This window comes from Lathamus discolor, chromosome 2 (assembly GCF_037157495.1).
Source record: "Lathamus discolor isolate bLatDis1 chromosome 2, bLatDis1.hap1, whole genome shotgun sequence".
NCBI lineage: Eukaryota > Metazoa > Chordata > Aves > Psittaciformes > Psittacidae > Lathamus > Lathamus discolor.
Genome location: NC_088885.1, coordinates 42,002,166 through 42,020,170, shown reverse-complemented (window position 1 = coordinate 42,020,170; position 18,005 = coordinate 42,002,166). Strand labels below are relative to the sequence as shown.

At 39.5% G+C, this 18,005-nt stretch overlaps 2 protein-coding genes across 3 annotated transcripts; one reads left to right on the top strand and one right to left on the bottom strand.

Moving 5' to 3' along the window:
* Positions 1-683: 683 nt before the first annotated feature.
* On the bottom strand, positions 684-4,104 carry THNSL1 (threonine synthase like 1). The gene has a single exon (XM_065666596.1). The coding sequence runs from the start codon at positions 4,035-4,037 to the stop codon at positions 1,815-1,817; it is 2,223 nt and encodes a 740-aa protein (XP_065522668.1). The 5' UTR covers positions 4,038-4,104; the 3' UTR covers positions 684-1,814.
* Positions 4,105-5,649: 1,545 nt separating this feature from the next.
* ENKUR (enkurin, TRPC channel interacting protein) lies at positions 5,650-17,875 on the top strand. 2 transcript variants are annotated; one of them, XM_065666598.1, is made up of 6 exons: positions 5,650-5,784; positions 6,256-6,365; positions 9,486-9,631; positions 12,694-12,920; positions 14,729-14,875; positions 17,534-17,875. In XM_065666598.1, exons 2-6 carry the CDS (start codon positions 6,298-6,300, stop codon positions 17,705-17,707), a joined length of 762 nt encoding a protein of 253 aa, XP_065522670.1. In that variant the 5' UTR covers positions 5,650-5,784; positions 6,256-6,297; the 3' UTR covers positions 17,708-17,875. The 2 variants fall into 2 exon arrangements, with proteins under 2 accessions (XP_065522670.1, XP_065522669.1); XM_065666597.1 differs by having other exon boundaries at positions 5,700-5,784; positions 6,256-6,361.
* The last annotated feature ends 130 nt before the right edge of the window (positions 17,876-18,005 follow it).

Below are 18,005 nucleotides of genomic sequence, written 5' to 3'. Positions count from 1 at the left end.
AGTCTGTGAAAACAAAAAACTTATTTTCCAAGGTTACTGCGGAAACAGCAAACAAGGATTGAGCAAAGAACTAGAAAGATCCTAAAAAAGACATCAAAAACCAGCAGAATCTAGACAGCTACTGTGTCACACTTTTGTTACCAGTTACTTTTAATTCTAGTGTATAATGTATTCACTATGGCAAATGCACATCACACTTGGGTCTTCTACCTTACACTGCAAGAAATGACAATTCTATACAAGTTTGCTAGATGGTGTCTTCTTCACCTCTAATGTAGCAAAAAGTACAAGCAGATACACAGAGGAAGCTGGTGGCTATGGCAACAGTTCAAAGCCCCAAATGAGTCCTGACATCTAGGAGATGCTGCCTCTCAGAAAGGCAAAAGAAGTTACCAGTTACCACCTCTCTCGGCAATACTCTCCCTATTTGAATCTTGGTGGGAAATACAGCCTCCCACAGCTATTATGTCCTCACATCCGATGACTCTTAGCTCTATACCTGTAACTGCACGCCATTCAAAACTTGCCCACATATCACTTTGACATTTCTCTTAGTGTGAAATCTAGTTACATTTTATGTCCTTGCCAAATATAATCTACATTTAGCAGAGCACATTTGTCCATTACCATATGATCACCTAGGGCAACTTGCTCTATTTTAATGTGATGCAAAAAAAAAAACAAAACCAAAAAAACAAAAAAACAATAAAGAGCCTGTCATTAGCAAAACCAGATTGCTAACATGGGTCTAATTTAGGTAACACAATTAATACCTCTGATGCTATCATGCTTTCCAGACACTGGAATTCATCCTTCACTTCCCTTGATGGATGCCAAGCACTTTGGGAAGATTCTTTCTTACACTAATTGATGCTAAGCATGAATATAATAGAATGTCAAGGAAATTAAGAGAAAATATAAAAATGCAAGTAATTAGAACAAACTATATGACCTCAAAGATAAACTTTATATTCTGAAAACTCAGAATACAGTAAATAAATGTAAATAGACAGTGAAGACTGGTTATTATTTAAGGAGACTGCAGCTACTACCAGCAAATTCTTCTCTAGCATTAAGAAAGGACTCTGAAGTTGAAAATTCAAATAGAAAAGATCTAAGGAAAAGACTACAAAGCACTGGAAGAAGAGTTACGTCTCGAAAAATGCTAAAAATTTCAAATTAAGGATTCTATTTCACACAGGAAAATATCGGGGGAATTTTTTTTTTTACATAAACACTGGTCTCACAATACATAAAAAACATACAAGAAGATAACATAACACCAAACTGAATGGTTCAAGGACTAACAATACAAGTATACTTCAATCTCTGTAGTGAAATCAACCCTCATTTAATAACATCGAACATCATTACAACATCTTACTATGTTTTGGTGCCTTAAGTGATATGAGTTAAAGTGTAACTAATCACCCTCTGACCAAATAATTGCATTGTTCTTGCAACAAGAAAGAGTTATTAGCTTTAGAAAGGTCAGACTTCATTATCTTCCTTCCTCCACAGAGGATGCTTCAGGCTTGCAAAGGAGACAGCACTGCCAAGGAAAGCCAGCTGTACTGGTGACTCTGCTATGTATGATCTGCAAAAAAGTATTCCAGTCTTTTACACTCTCAATTCACAACCTTTCACCACTACACGTGCTACTTAAAAACACTGCTGAAAACTCAACAATAGAGTATAAAACTGCAGATGGCGTGCTGTGACTGGGCACAAGCCAGGCAAATCATGACTTTGTTAAGACATGCGGCTTGCTAAGTAGGTATCACAACTGACACCATGGACATCTGATCAGTTGCTCAGTGCACGCTCATAAAATGATTCTGAATTAAGGTTTCTATAGTGGACATCAGCATACTCATGTCAGGAGCACAGACCTGGTAATCTTCATTGCCCTTTTTTTTCAGGGTCTCTAATAGGCCCCAGTGGACTGGAGGTAGAGGGCTGTAAGAACTCAGCAAGTGAAGTTGACTTAATGGATTCTGGTTTATTTCTGCAATCTTCAAGGCCCTCAAGATAGCAGGTGCAAACTTAGAATAATGAGCTGTAGATGAAATAATAATTGGGCAAGTTCTGTCTTGTAATCGATCTGCAACTACTTTAGCAATAGCTGTGTGTGTATCCAAAATATATCCTGTAGTACTGTACACAGAGTGAATTGCAGCCAGGCAGTCTTCCTCAGAGCACCATCCAGCCACAAGGTCTTGCTGAAGCTTTCTGAGCTGCGCTTCCTGCAGCTGGAAGTGGCCCTGATTTTCCAGCTGGTTATATAATTGTGTCACCAACTGTCCATCCTCATTAGCAACCAGGTGCAAGTATCGCTCAAGATTGGAGGACTTTAAAATATCTACTGCTGGTGAAAAAGTGGGGATCAGTTTTCTTTCCCTCAAATCATAAACACCTGTCCTTATGAAGTCAGTTAAAACATTATTTTCATTGGACGCACAAATACATTTTCTAATAGGAATTCCCATCATTTTAGCATACAAAGCAGCTAGTATGTTGCCAAAATTTCCTGTAGGAATGCAAACATCTACAGGGCTTCCAAAAGGAATAACATCTTGATGAACAAGATCAAGGTACGCAGAGGCATGATAAACTATCTGAGGAAGCAGTCGTGCCCAGTTTATGGAGTTTGCTGCAGCTAAAGCTGTTCCATATTCTACTGTAAGAAAGCCAGTATAATCAGAATTAGTAAAGATTTGCTTTATAGCTGTCTGACAAAAATCAAAATCAGATCTGACACCTACTGACCAGGCATTTTCTTTCTGACAACCAATCATCTGTGATTTTTGAATTGGGCTTACTCCATCCTCAGGAAAAAAAATCATCACAGCAATTCTCTGCCTGTCAGTGTCATGGAGGCGACTAAAGCCATCTAAGACAGCACTCCCTGTGTCACCAGAAGTGGCTACCAGAATCAAGTAATTGCAGCTTCTGGGAATGCAGTATGCAAATATATGTGGCACTAGCTGTAATGCAAAATCTTTAAATGATGCTGTTGGCCCATGAAATAACTCGAGGAGAAATTGATTGCCTGTCAAATGCCTGACTGGGGCAATTTTAGAACACGCAAAGTTTTCTCCATATGCAGTTTCAATAATTTCTGCCAGCTTAGAAGCAGGAATATCAGCAGGATGTATACATCTTTCTAGTATCACCTGGGCTCTTTCAACATAAGTTGCTTCTATTAGGCTCTGCCATTCTCCAGCACTGAATTTTGGAAGTCCTTTCTCAGGAACAAAAAGTCCTCCATCAGAGGCTAAGCCCTGCGTAACAACATCACTGAAGTATTTATCAGAGTCTTTTTCCATACTCCTTCCAGACCTACTAGACCTAGTTGAAATGAAAGTTTCCAGTTCTGAGTTTTGGTATCTCTTCACAGCATGAAGTACCTTTTCTGCTGCAACCTCTGCTGTAATATCCCCTCCACAAAGAACACGGATATCGTACCACCTCTTGTAGAACTGCTTCCTAAACTGAAGTATGTCCTTGAGAGAAACACTAGGAGACTGGCCCACAATGCGATCCACTTTCATTGACTTCAGCCTGCTCATAATGACTGTGGTGGGTACATCCAGATAAACAACTATTCCATTTTTCTTCACATGCTGCATGCCAGCAGCATGCATTGGATTGGACCCAGTAAGGGAAATGACACTTCCAGATGCTGAGAACTCCAACAGGGCTTTTCCTTCCTCCTCTAAAAATTGCTCATTACCAACATCACGCAATTTTTCCGACACACTCATATTCCAGGTTGTTTCAAGGACATCATCATCTATGTCTATGACAGGGCAATCTAGTTTCTGACCTACTATTCTCCCAACAGTTGTCTTCCCAGCACCCGGAGCTCCCATCAGGATAATATTTTTGTTTCCAACAAGAGAATAGCTTGAGAACCATGACTTCCATATCTGTGCAAAGGCAACAGGTCTTGAAGGCACCAGTTTTAAACACATGCTAGAAAGATTGTTTTGGGTTATTAGTCTCAAAGGCTGATATAGAACAATGTGAAACATCTTCTGCTGGGCTGTGGAGAGTTTTTGCTTTGTTTTTTTTTTTCAAGCCAACTTGATAATCCACTTAACTGCTTCAAAAAGAAAAAAAAAAAACAGTATTAGCCCTTCAGCAAACATCTGGGAAAAAAACCTAAATGACAGGAAATTCAGAACAACAAGAATGCAAACATAAATCCAATTTTGATTTCATCAGTGCCAGGGAGGTATTTTTCCTAGTGAGACTCATTACCCTCTCCTGCATAGCTCACTTCCACTGTCAAATCCAACCTCAAGCAGGCCATATTCTCAGGGTAAACAAAGACATCCAAACCCAAGATGACACAACTATTTGCAAATAATAAAGTTTAAAGGAATTCAGAACCAATCAGTTTTTTCCTTTCATAGACTTACTTTTAAGAATCATAGAACAGTTAGGGTTGGAAAGGACCTTAAGATCATCTAGTTCCAAACCCCCAGCCATGGGCAAGGACACCTTGAACTGTGTCACCCAAGACTCCGTCCAGCCTGGCCTTGAACACTGCCATGGATGGAGCATTCACAACTTCCTTGGGCAACAAACACATTTACAAATAACAAAAATGAACTACATTACCTTCTCATAATCAAAATGTTAACAAAATATGCATTTGCCCTCCCAACATACCGCTGATTTCTTATACTTGTTTCTAAAAAAAAAAAATAAAATGCAAGACTCACTTAAAGACACAGAAAATTCAGAGACTTGTCCACAGCAAGGCTGGAAAAGTTGCATTCAATTCCCTTCTGGAGGGACGGCAAACCAAGTGATTTGTGAAGAGCTCCTGTAATGGCATTGTATTGAGCGTGGTTTGTGTAAAGCGAGAGAGAGAGAAAGAGCACATCATTGAAGATACTCTATCCTCAAAACAAACAAAAAAGGTCGCTAGGAAAGTTGGATCTCCAACAAAGTTTAAGCAAGCAGCTCTCAACATTGTATTTTGTTTGCTTAGACAAAACGTGTATCAGCACGAATTGCAACACATGATTTGTGTGCGATGTTTAAGGCAAAATCTCCATGAAAATCAGGAAGAGCGGGGTGAAATAAGTACAAATTTGCACAGAAAATCCTTACAGAGTATTTTTTTCCATTTTAGGCAGGCTATCGGTATAGACACAAAGTTTGCAACAACACGTGATTCAAATTCAGTAACCAAACAAGCCAGTGGCAGTTTGCAGCCGTAGACCTCAATGTAGGTCAAGTCTGATAATTACCGTACTTCAGATCTGTTAACACAGCGAAACTGCCACTTCTCTCAGAACTTTCATGTAGAGAAGAAAACCCACACCTAAACCCCAAAGCGAACCACCCAGCTTCAACCTTGTCCTGACCATCCCACAGACCAAGCTCCTGCACAGGCTCCCACCTCACTGTTTCGACGCCCCGAAGGTGTCAAAGTGCGATGGGTGAACGGGGCCGCGCCAAGCCGCATCGCTAAAAGGTGGCACGACAGAGCCGGGTCAGTCGTTCCCTCCCACCCGGCCAACCGAACCCCTGGCCCCCACCTCCCGTCGGGAGTAGAAGCCCTACAGGCTCGGCTCGGCTCGGCTCGGCTCGGCTCGGCTCGGCTCGGCTCGGCTCGGCTCGGCTCGGCTCGGCCTCACACCCCTCAACGCGCCGCGCGCACGTACGTACCTATGCGCGCACGTACGTACGTACCTATGCGCGCACGTACGTACCTATGCGCGCACGCGCGTCCATGCTGGCAGAGGCAGGGAACAGCTGCCACAGGTACCGCGCGCACCCCCAGCCTTTCCCTCCCTCCCCCTCCACGCGCACGCGCAGCCACCCGCCGGGTCGGCCCCCCACAGCCGCGACCCCGCCCCCAGCCTTGACGCAGGCGCAGTCAGGCCGCCTGACGCTCCCAGATCCTGTCGGTGCCGGCCTCACTTCGCGAGTTGCGCCTGCGCGAGGCCGGGCGTTGCTCGGAGTGGCTGCGCCTGCGCTGTGCCACGGGCCCTAGCGTGGTAGCGTAGGTTCCGCCCCGTTATGGCTCTGTTGCCTAGCAGCTGTTTCCCTAGTAACCGCGAGGCAACAAGCGTGTGGGCCCGCGCCGCCGCTGCCTGAGGGGACGGGCGACGGGCGATCCCTGCGGTGGGCCGAGGGCGAGGAGCGGCGTTGGGGAGCTGCGAACGAGGAGGCGGCGGCGGGAGGCCCCTTAGCGGGGTGAACGTTTCCCCATGTTCGGGTCCCCTCCTCCAGGTGGGCGCTTCTCCGTGTCCGGCCGCAGGGCGAAGAAGCCTTATGCCGAGGAGTGTATCACTAACCTCCTGCCCCGCCTGGAGGAGAAGCCTGTCAAACCTCCCAGGTAGGTGGGTACCACAGTGCCACTTGCACAGACGGTGACTTGTGCTGGCAAGGCAGTGCTTTTCACTGGTTAACAGGCAGTTTAAGGACCCAACTAGTCTTATGCACAGTTATTGCTCCTCCCAATGAGTCACTAACAGACATCTGCGGGTTTACAGCCTGCTCCATGAGCTGATGATTCAGTTTGGTGAATGCCATCTTCATTGACAAAGAATTTGCAAAGCACTTTCTCCACGCAGGGGAATTACATGACATCCTTGTTACTCACACACAATTTTTTCAGTGAGCAGCTGAAAAGTTGGCTTTTTAAATGTATTTTTTTCCTCAGTGTCACTCTTCCATTCCTTTCATGTGACAGGTGTCTCTTCTGACATTGCTGCTTTGCTTCTCTTTCTTACCCCTTACAAACATAAAATCATCATCAAACATAAATCTTTCTTACCTTAAAAACATTTTCAAAAAGCCTTTTGGCCCCTCTAGTGTTAATTCTTTTGAGAGCTTTGGTAAAATTCTTATTTGATATTACGGAAACATGTTTTCCCACGTACTTCTTACATTATATGAAACAAAGCTGTTACAGTTAGCATTTTCAGAGAAAGTTTAAAGTAGGTCATAACTCAATAGCTTGAAGATGAGTAGAAATATCAGTGACACTCCTCAGAACACAGATAATTATCCCCTTTCAAGTAAAAGGGTTCAGACTTGTGAGATTCCCAGTTCTGAACCTTTTCCAGGTAAAAAATAGCTCATACATCTTTTTTTTGTTTTCCATGTGAATGAAAGATACCTTTGGCAGACAGAGGAAAGTGAAATAACAGTATGGCAAGGCACACAGCACACTAAATCTACACCTGTCTTAATCCTATTCAGGGATTTAGAGGCTCCGTGACCATCAGGTTCAGTCTAGGCAACAGATTGCTTAGGTTGGGTACAACCTGACTAAATCCCCTTCTGATCTCATTGACTTTTGTTGTCATCCCACTTCCAGCTTTGCTTCACAATGTGCCCAATATCCAGCTGGTAATGACAGTGTTGAACCTGGTTAATAGTGCGATCTGACCAGTTTTAACTAATGCATACAAAATGTAGGGTCTTAAGAAAAAAAAAAAAAGTCATGAATATTTCATTCTGAACTGGCCAGTTTCATGCTACTAATGAAACCACAGCAAACATCCCCATTTTCCCAACTTTGATGTCCCAAGCTGACACCTAGAAGAGTAAGTCTTTTTTCCCCTTGCCAAATAATGAGTGGATTAAGGTTCTGAAGTCCCCCATAATCATGTTTTCTTCCTCTCAACACTCTCTAACCCTATGATATTGGTGTATGACAACATTTAGCCACTTTCTTGGCCTAAGAAGTCACTGAGAAGATACAACTGCTACATCCCTTCGTCCAAAGGAATGCCTGTAACTGTCTACAAAAGACACCTTTACTATATGCCAATATGTAATAAACTGAGTATCTTCTCATTCACTTTTGCATTCCAAGGCTGTGTGAACCCTGGTAGGTCAAAACTCTTCACAAAGTCACTGCCTTTCTCTACAGTGTGGCTACAATGCAACCCCTACCAAATGGTGAGGAATGCTATGATTTATGAATGTGGGGGGTTTGTGCCTATGACTCTGGCTGTTCACCAGGAATTTAACAGAAAAAAAAAAAAAAAAAAGCCCGAACAAATAAAATCTCATTCTTTATAATTAGGGGTATTTCTGGAATTATATATATATATTATGTACATAATCCTTTTTCTGACTTTGGACACCAAATCTCCAGAAGACAACATAACTCCACATTTTTAGTAAGTCCAATACAAATACATGTATTGGTTGTTTGCAGCTAACATACGAAACCTTTTATCATTATTGCTACTATGATTCCCCATTCATTACACTGTTTCTTTTAAACTGTTTCATTACTTGTGTAAGATAGGTTGTATTATGGGGTGGTTTTTTTCCTTACATGAAAAAGTGATTTTTTTCTTTTTCATGAACACATTTTTTTTCTGCGAAAGAAAAGCACAATTGTTCATCAGCTTTTGCCTACCATAAATTAATCTCACATGTTACCTAAAGATGGGCAGCTTTTAAAAGATACGAGGTAGCCTTAGCGTTAGGAGCAGGAAGTTCTGCTTGCTAAGAAAAACATCTGTGACAGCTCAGTCCTTCAGATAGATGTAAGATGCTATTATTAAGCTAATGATCAGCATTTGGCTTCTTTTGGAGAACATTTGCATGCTTTTGATTAAAGCAGAAGTTACAGTTCCATACACAACACTAAACAAAAAGAGCAGTGTGTGCTTACTGCATGTGTCCATCTTTTCATGTCTGAGGTCTTACCAATTTTCACATTAGCCATTTCAGTTTGTGCCAAACCCACCACTGGTTACAATAGCTCAGGACCATAGTTTGAATCTATTTCATATAAGAAATACACAGTTTGCTAGGCTATTTTAGAGCACTCATCCATCTCATCTAGTCACTTACAGTAGTCTATAACAGATGGGTTCAGCAGGAGCATTGAGACAGTGGACAGTCAGTAATGAGATACTTTTCTCATACTACAAACAAGTATAGAAAATTAGCAAAGTAGGTTCATTATTACTATTTTCCTGTAGATGCACAACAGCTTCATATTTTTGGTGTGGTTTTGGACAAAACAAATACCCACATTAAAAAAAAAAACTTCTCAAAATTGAGTTTATTAGAAAATAAAGACCAAAGTAGGTAATGCACAACATCAAAATTAATTTATGCAAGCAATAGTCAAAGCAGTTTATTTCCAGAATTTAGGTTTTGTTGAGTTTCAAATGTCTGTTTCAGTACCTATATAAACACTGCATACAGGAACCATTCCATAAGTGTGATAATACTGACCCTGGAGACACAAGAGAAGGAGGAAGAAGCAAGCTAACTTCAGAATCAAAGAAGCCACTTGTCAGTGCAGTGCTGGGCTTAGCCTTAGTATGAAAGTTGTATGAGTGATGGCCTTTATTTGGGAGAGAGTACAAAACAAAATAGCTTAAGGCTTTTGGCATGAACTATTGCAAAAGTATGTATTTTTTTAAGAGGACTTTTAATAATTTTCTGACCTTTAATTTCTTTATGGCTATTTTTTAATGTTTAAGGTATATATCCATATATAGACCATCTGTGAAGTGTGAAGCAGAGAAAAATAAAGCTCAGTGGAAAACTATGGGACCAGCAAAAGTTGCAGTGCCATCTCCAAAAAATTTTCTGCAGAAACATTCAAAGGAACCCAAGCTACCAGCAAGTGAGTGTAGACATGAAATACACGGAATGTAATTTATTATTATTATTTTAAAATTGATAATATAAATGTTGAAAATAACAGGTATGGAGAATCTTTTTTTTTATTAAAATAATTTTTGTATGCTGGGATAGTTTCCATTGTTCCTTTTATAGTACTTATGTTATTAAAATTATTTTTTTTCCTTTACAAAAATGTTTCTTATTGTGTAAAATACTGAAACAAACAACAAGGAGATTATATGTGTGATTAGAAAATACAGTAAGTATTTACTGGCATGTGGTACAAAACCAGCTGGAACAAAGACAAATTCTCTCTCTCTTGGCTGCAACTATACAGATGTTGAAGATGTGCTGTTGGTATGTTTTATCTTGCTGATATTTCAATTTGTAATTATATAGTATAGATGTGTATGACTTTTCTGCAACTGATCATTAATATTAAAGTAAGTAATATGAAGGGGAGTATTAAAGTGAAATAATTGTTTTTAATGCTTAAAGAGGTACAGGAAAAAATGTATGCCTTTCTGAAGGTTAAGCTTCACACAGCTTTTACATTTCAGCACTCTGTCAGCTCTTAATCTCATAGCACTGAATTGGCTGGCAGTGTTCAAAGCACAGATTTTTTGGGTGAGCTGCATGTCACAGAAAGAAGAACATTGGAGTATTTAGTTGCAAAATGTATCCTATCTTTGGGCACCAACCATAATTCTGGATATAAGGAGTGGAGAGTTCTAATGTTCAGCCTTATGGACAGTCCTGCAAGTGTGGCTTGACCTTCTTAGTGCTGCTGGAGTTCTAGGTATATTGCTGTCAGAATTTGTAATTGAGTTATGAAGTTTCAGCTTGAAGTTGTTTTTAGCCTGGAAATATAGAAGAGCTTAACATACAGTATACATATATGTATAAATATAAAAGCTCTCTAAGAAAATGGAGGAGTCCAGCACTCAAATTTGCATGGCACATGCAAATGGCTTTAGCACTGAAAATACTGGCTGTCCCAGGAGCCTTTGGAGGCTTAATGCCTCAGGCAATACAGATTATTTGAACATGAAGGTAAGCTTTGGTCCCAGAGGTCCTGTAGGCATCCTGGGTCAGTTTTAAGTAAAGCCTTCACCTTTTCAAGAAATTTGAACAGCGTTCAGTATACTGGAATGTAATACTTCATGACATCTAACCATGAATGCTTCCAAGCTCAAGACCTTGTTAAATTACCGCACTAGCATTTTAGATGGGCATAGGAAAGAAGGTTGATTCACCAATAAAGTGGAGCAGTCTGTAAGATCCCTTTTAAGTACTTGTAAAATTAGTGTTGTCTGCTTTAAATTTGCTATATACAAAGACATACAGCACTCTGTCTCATTTTTCTCAGGCAAGCAGCTCACAGTATTTCTATTTCAACTTGTTGATTCAGGGCTTCATAACAGCAATATGTGTTTTGGTGTTTGCATTTGGAGTCAATGTTCCAAAGCCTCAAAATAACTATGACACATCATAGCTTTAATCCAGGCTAGTAATTTCGTTGCCAGGATTAGATCCTCACAGATCTTGAGAAGGAACTCTACCATTAACTCAGAAAGTTCTTGTACCTTTGTTGGCTGGAATTTCATACCTGCCCTAGAGAATTTACACTGCTCCATCACCTCCTTTAAAACACGACACTTTCATCACTTGGAATTTAATCAGTTGTCAGTTATCTAAATGGGATTATAGCACTGTGTTTGTGGTATATGTGCTGCCTTCAAAACTGGGTTAAAAAATTCATTGCAAAGACAGAACAAAAAGATTTTTAATTTTTTTTCCCTCAGTAGTGTCATTGTTTTAGAGTCTGATGACACACCACTTCCTCACAAAAGGTGTGTTTCCTAACTCCAGCTGATTCTTGTTGTACGACTGAACTCTGGCATTCATTTTAACCAAGCTCAGTTACTGGTTCCAGAAGTGAGGGCTCTCATCCAAAAGACATCCAAAGAGAAGTAAAGATTTAAGTCTGTGTGTCCTACAGTACAAAGTTATAGCAAGCTATCATGTTGTGAAAACAAAACCCAGGAAAGCACTGGTTTGTGGGATCATAATCAGGAAACCAGCTGTTGTAGGAATGAACTCTGTCACTAGTGACATTATGCCTGTTTTCTGCCAAAGAACATGAACTCAGACAACCTGAATCAAATCATTATCTCTGATAATCACTGTGATTTAAGAGTTATGTCTGGTGGGAAATGAGTTGTCTTTCATCACTCCCCTAAAGTGAGACTACTCAGGAGGCTACTGACCTTCTGTTTGTGCTTTGGAGAAATAATAACACTGAAGAGTTTCTGTATTCCCAGGACAAAGGATTGTGAGAAGTTGTTTGCAAGTGTGAGGGAGTAGCAAGGGCAGGGGTTTTCCCTACAGGGAGGTGAGCCAGAAATTGAGAGCAACCATGGCTGCAGGCTGGGCAATGACCTCACCAACAGGGTGCAGTCCTACCAAACCAGAGCCAGGCAAGCAAAGTTGGGGTGGTGATGGGTCCTATCACTGGCCTAGCAGCCATCAGGCAAGATGGGCCAAGGATCAGGTCCATCCACTGATTCCACTTAGCTTTTCAAGAATAAGAGTAGGGGCAGGCATAGCTGAGACAGCTCAGCTAGGCACTGACAGCACAGAGCTGACCTGAAACAGGGTTTCTGAGCCTTAGGGTGTGGGGTAAATGCCCTGGATGAGACTGGGCAGAGCCATTAATGTCTAAGGGCATTAATTAACAATGAGCATCTCTGGTAAAAGTAGTTTTAATTGAAAAAAAGTCCTGTGCTACTGCAGTTAAGAGGAAATGAGTGGCGTATTATAAGGAAAACCCATCTAAACCAACATGGCATTTCCTAGATTATAAAGTTTCTGTTACACCAAACAACCATACTCTTTTTTATTATAGTACATTCCTAGCCAGTTCTTAAATTGTAGATACAGTTGATTTCTATTTTTTATGTAATCTTGTACATAATTTTTCCCTTTTGAAAAATCTCATAACATTTAATTGCAAAGCTCTTCATGGCTATCGCTGAGAATGTTTACATGCTCAATTCACAGGAAAAAACGAACAGGATCCTAAGAAATTGCCTGAATTATCAGTGCCACGGAGGACAGATCGCCCGGTTATGGGAATTCAGAGTAAAAAGAATTTTATAAATACAAATGCAGTTGCTGTTATCACAGGGCTGCCTAAAAAGCCTCAACCTATTTATGTTGATAGAAGACAGGGAGATAAATATCTGCTTGAAACTTCAGGACTTCTTCCAAAATATATTAAGAAAAAGGTAAGCTGTATTAAATTACAGTGGAAATACTAGTAGCAATGCCTGTTTTAGTTTTTCTATTGCATTCTCCTATGGAATGTTTATGATTCTTTCTGAGATGTTTAGATACCACTGCTATTTGTGGTACACACCTGAAATTCATCAAGGAGAAATCGCTGGCACTTGAGTGGGGCCTTGCCTGTGCTCTGTATTCACTTGCTTATGCTGTCAGCAAAACATTGGCAGAATGGTGCTGCTTAAGCAATAGCATATGTGTTGCATTGGGAGCCCAGCGAGTATCTAATGGGCAAACAAATAGAGTTCCGTGATAAGTGAATACTTGGTCTCTAGGAAAGACAGGCAGGGATGAAGGGGTGGGGTTGCCCTTTGAATGAAGGAGCTGTTCATATATATGGAGGTCTTCTGTGGAACTGGCAACAGGCTGGTTGAGCTTGTGGGTGAGGATCAAAGCAAAGGCCAGTGTCAAAAGTCTATTTGTTACGGACTACCCAATCAGGTGAGCAACTTGAGGAAATATTCAGATCACAGTGCAGTTTCCTATGGAAGACTTTGCCCTCCTTAGTATCTGCTGAAAGAACAGCACAATGGGATGAAAGCCATCCAAATAGGTTCCTGAAACGTGTCAGCAACAGCTTTTTAACACGGATGGTGGATGAGCCAACCAGTGGTCATGCTTTTCTGGTTCTGCTACTTAAAAATGAGAAAGAACTGGTTAGAGATGTGATAATCTATATTAGTCTTGGTTGCACAGGCAATGAAGTACTTCAAGATCCCCTCCTCCTCAGGGAGGCAGGTGGTTATGTACAGATCCTGTACTTCAGGAGAGCCAACATCATCTTATTCAGGAAACTAGTAGCTAGGACCCTGTGGGAGACAGCTATGGAAAGCAGAAGAGCTTCGGAGAGCTAGGCTGCCTTTAAGGACCAGCTCCTCCAAGCACAAAACCAGTCTATTCCACTACTCAGAAAAACAAGATGTATCAGGAGTCTGGCTAATCTCATGACAGAGCGCTGTGAAAAAAGGGGCATGACACACGACACAACTCATGACAGAGAAGGTAAAAAAAAGTGAACTGGGAGCTCTTGCAGTAGTTTTCCATGGCTAAACATATACATAAACAATGCTAGTCATGGTGCTGCCCAGCACTAAAAGATTTGTGATCATTTAGCATTTGGTAGAAAGAAGGTACTCCGGTACCTTCTGGCAGAGCTAGGCAGGCTTCATTTTACAAAGCAAAAGGCAAAATAAATGTGTTCCCCCAAGCACATCTGGGATAGTCAGAAATTACTTTTTGTCCCAGAATCACAATTCTGCCACATCCAGTATGGGGTAGTTTGTCATCCGTATCTGGTCCAATTTCCTTTATGTGTTAACACTATTCACTCTCTTCTGTGGCATACAATGTTCAGCAAAAATCAGAATGCAGGAAGGCCTTTCAAAGAAAGTAAGGAATGTGTTTCAGAATGTAGAATCTGACACCATATAAAAATGTAAAATAGCTTGCTGTCATTAACAGGTTCCAAACTCCTCACTTGACCACCAGTTCTTATAAATAGACATTTTGGTTCCTGTGTCCTGTTGTCTTCCAAGGCTGCAAAAAGAAAATGAAGGGAATTGTTTATGCATTTTGCTCGGGCTGCAATCTTGTTTGATACTTCCAAGAACACGGCAATGTAAGATTTTATTGCTCAGTCACACAAAATTCCATTTCATGCTGTCTTTGCAAATGTAATGTACTATGGATGACAGGTATGTCTTTGTTTCCTTCTTAGAAGCGTATATAAGAAAATTCTTCCTTACCCTTACAGGAGTATGGTGTTACACCAAAATACATAACAAGAAGAAATGAAGAAAGGGAGAGAGCTCAGAAAGAATATGAGACCAGTATCTTGGAGAATCTCAGGAAAAAAGCCATGAAACGGCTAACTGATGAAGAAAGGAAAACTCTCCTGCAGGTGCATATTTTGATTTAGTGTAATTTGTAACATCTATAAAGAGATTAAACAATGTAATATAAATCCATATAAATAATAGTATGCTAGATTTTAATTAGCTACATTTTCGCTAGATGGAGCTATAGAATAGTTGTAAACTGAACTGAACGGAGCTGATACAGCTAGTTTTAGTCCAGTTTTACCAGTAGTTCAATTTCAGTAGATAGGACGGGTGAAGATTAAGATATTTTTATGGGGTGAAAGGCATGGAACAAACTGATGGTCCAGCAAGTTAATTATGCAGCAAAAATACATGCTCAAAAAGGCATGTGAGTTCAGCTGCTCGCAGTTCTGCATTTAGTTTGATTAAAAATATGTTCTATATTTTTAAAATACAGGAGTGCACTGAAATATTTTTTAATTTAAAAGGTTGATGGTTTTTTTTTTCATTAACACAGTATTTTCTTTTAAATTTTTCAAAAATGATTGCTCTTTCATGGGCCAGATTAGTTATACAGTTATATTGTCAGGAGGAATTAATGTCCCCAGGGTATGTGGCTTCTACCCAGTGTTCAGCTGTAGACATATGGGAATTCCTCTCTTTTTAAATAATTGACATTGCTAGTGAACACATGCTCTATCTGATTTGAAAGAGTATGTGGCAATAGATGTTTGAGAATAAAATCAAGCCTCATGAACATATAAAAATAAAGGGGAATAATTTGTGCCAACATTTGTTGAACTCTCCATTACGCTTACTTTGGTTGGGAGAATAGAAGAGAATGTTGATAAATGCAGTACATACTTCTCACTGATCCAGCATGTATAAGAATTCCTTATATAGAGTTAGATATTCAGTTTGTGATCTAGCCCATAGCAATAATGGTCAACATATTACATTGCTGTTAGAGGAGCTCTGAGGGAGATTTTTATAGAGGGGAGTTATGATCTGATTTTGACCTCCCACCTCTGTAGGGATAGAGTAAATTGTGATGAGTAAATTGTGATGAGTGCATGCTCTTCTGTGTTTAAAAATTCACATTTTTTAGTGATTTCCAAAGTAGTTTTTACTAATGTACACAAAGACCAGTTATTTAAAAGAAGCTATAAATTACTCTTCTATGAAAGTTTTGGAAATACAATATTTATTTTCATGACTGTATTCATAAACTATACCTGATGCCTTGGAGACTAGGAGATTTACTTAAGTAATTCACAACATTGTATTGCAAAGACAAGTAGCATTGAAAGGAAGTACATAAATAGCCTTGTTGCTCTAAGTTTCACATGTTGAAGTAGGGTTTTTAAACTTATGTAGATATTTGTACATGAGTACTGTTGGAATACCTTTATAGACAACACTTAGATGCTTAATACAAATATGCAAAAAACACAAACTGCTGTGTAATAAATACACTGCTTTGAACATTAGTTCATATTTAAAAGTGTTTTTCATATTATTGGCAAGGTGAGGTCTTATTTTTTCTGTTAAATCAGTTCATACAGTGGACAAAATCAGACAAATTTTTAAGTGAGTTCTGAAATAAAAGCAACAATCTTCAAAGCTAAATATTTATTAATTCCTCTAAATTTAACTTCAGAATGTTAATCAAGTAGCCAGTCTGGGAAAAGAGGTGCTTAATGACAATGGAGAAGAAGGATATGAGGTTGGAAATCACAACATGCCATAAAATCAATGTGTCAGCTGTATCTCAGTTATAGAGGAGAGTTGAAAACTGCAGTTCCCAGGAGAGTAACTTCATTTCTCTTGGGGACTGAATGGTTCCTAAGATCTCCACTAAGGAAATAGAACTGAGAGCCAAAAATGCTTTGGAAAAGGGTTTCTTCATTGCTAGCCATACTGTATTATTTACCGATTGCTGTATGAGTCCCTTGTAGTAGGTGTGATTGATAAGTTCACCCATAGTTCTCATGAGGACATATGATGCACTGAATAAACTCTACTAAATCCTCATATATGCGTGTATAGGATGTAGATTTTGATTATCCTTTTGAGGAGAGAAAGTAAGGACAATTGTTGCAGTAATTGTGAGGATATAAAGATATGTTTTACGTTTAATTTTTCTACCACAGCCTGGTTGCATTCAGCATACGTTGGTAGATGAAAGTTTGTCTCTGCATGATTTTTTTTTAAAGCAGGTGTTTAGTCTTGGGGGTTTATATATGGAAGATACAGTTCACTTTATCTAGTGAGGTAATCCTTTGCTTAGCAGCATTCAAGAAAGCTAACAGTTATTGAAATTACTGTTGATAGCATCAGTGACAGCTAGGGGTTTTAGTTCAAGTGTTAAATAAGTTGCCCATAGATGTTATCATAAATGTAGATTAGGAAATGCAATTATTTAGAATTTTTGCAAAGTATTTCATTGAAGTTAAAATATTGTGGGATCAGTTTGGTGTCCATGGTCTGAGCAAAGTCTCAGTTATGGAAAATGAAGCTGGTGGTGAGATGAACTGAAACTGCCATTGAATTTTGGCTGGAGTTCCAAGTATTGGTACTATTTGTGATTACTTAAAGTAGGTAACACCACTCTGTATGATGTGGCGATATCTGTGGTAGCCAGTTTGCTGTTTACAGGGAAGTGGTTTCTGTAGTGCAGTTTGTAAGATAATTCTTGATGCATTTTCATATATTTCCTTTTCATTTAATGGCACTAGGGACTGAAAAAGAACTGGGAGGAAGTGCATCATGAATTTCAGGGTCTTCCGGTAGAAATGGACACCATTCCCAAGAAGATAAATAAAGAAAAGCTGGAAATACAGATGAAACAACTGGAGCATGACATAGATGTAATTGAGAAGCACAAAGTTATCTACATTGCAAATGAGTAAGGACTGTTTTCAGATATTGTCTCTTTCCTCCTTTTTCTCTATCCATGCATCTCGGAGAAGCATCCCTAAATTCTCAGAAGAAATTGATGCTGCCAACTATTCAAAAGAAAATATTCAACTAATATAACTATGTAGCTTCTTATAAAAGTTGTTACATATAGCTCTCATCTGTACAATTCACAAAATGTTTTGAAATAAAATAAAATTCTTACATTTTGAGTATAAAACAATGAATTTAATCTATTATTTTTCATAATTTTTATTAACTACTAAGATTTCCATAAACATCATACACAAC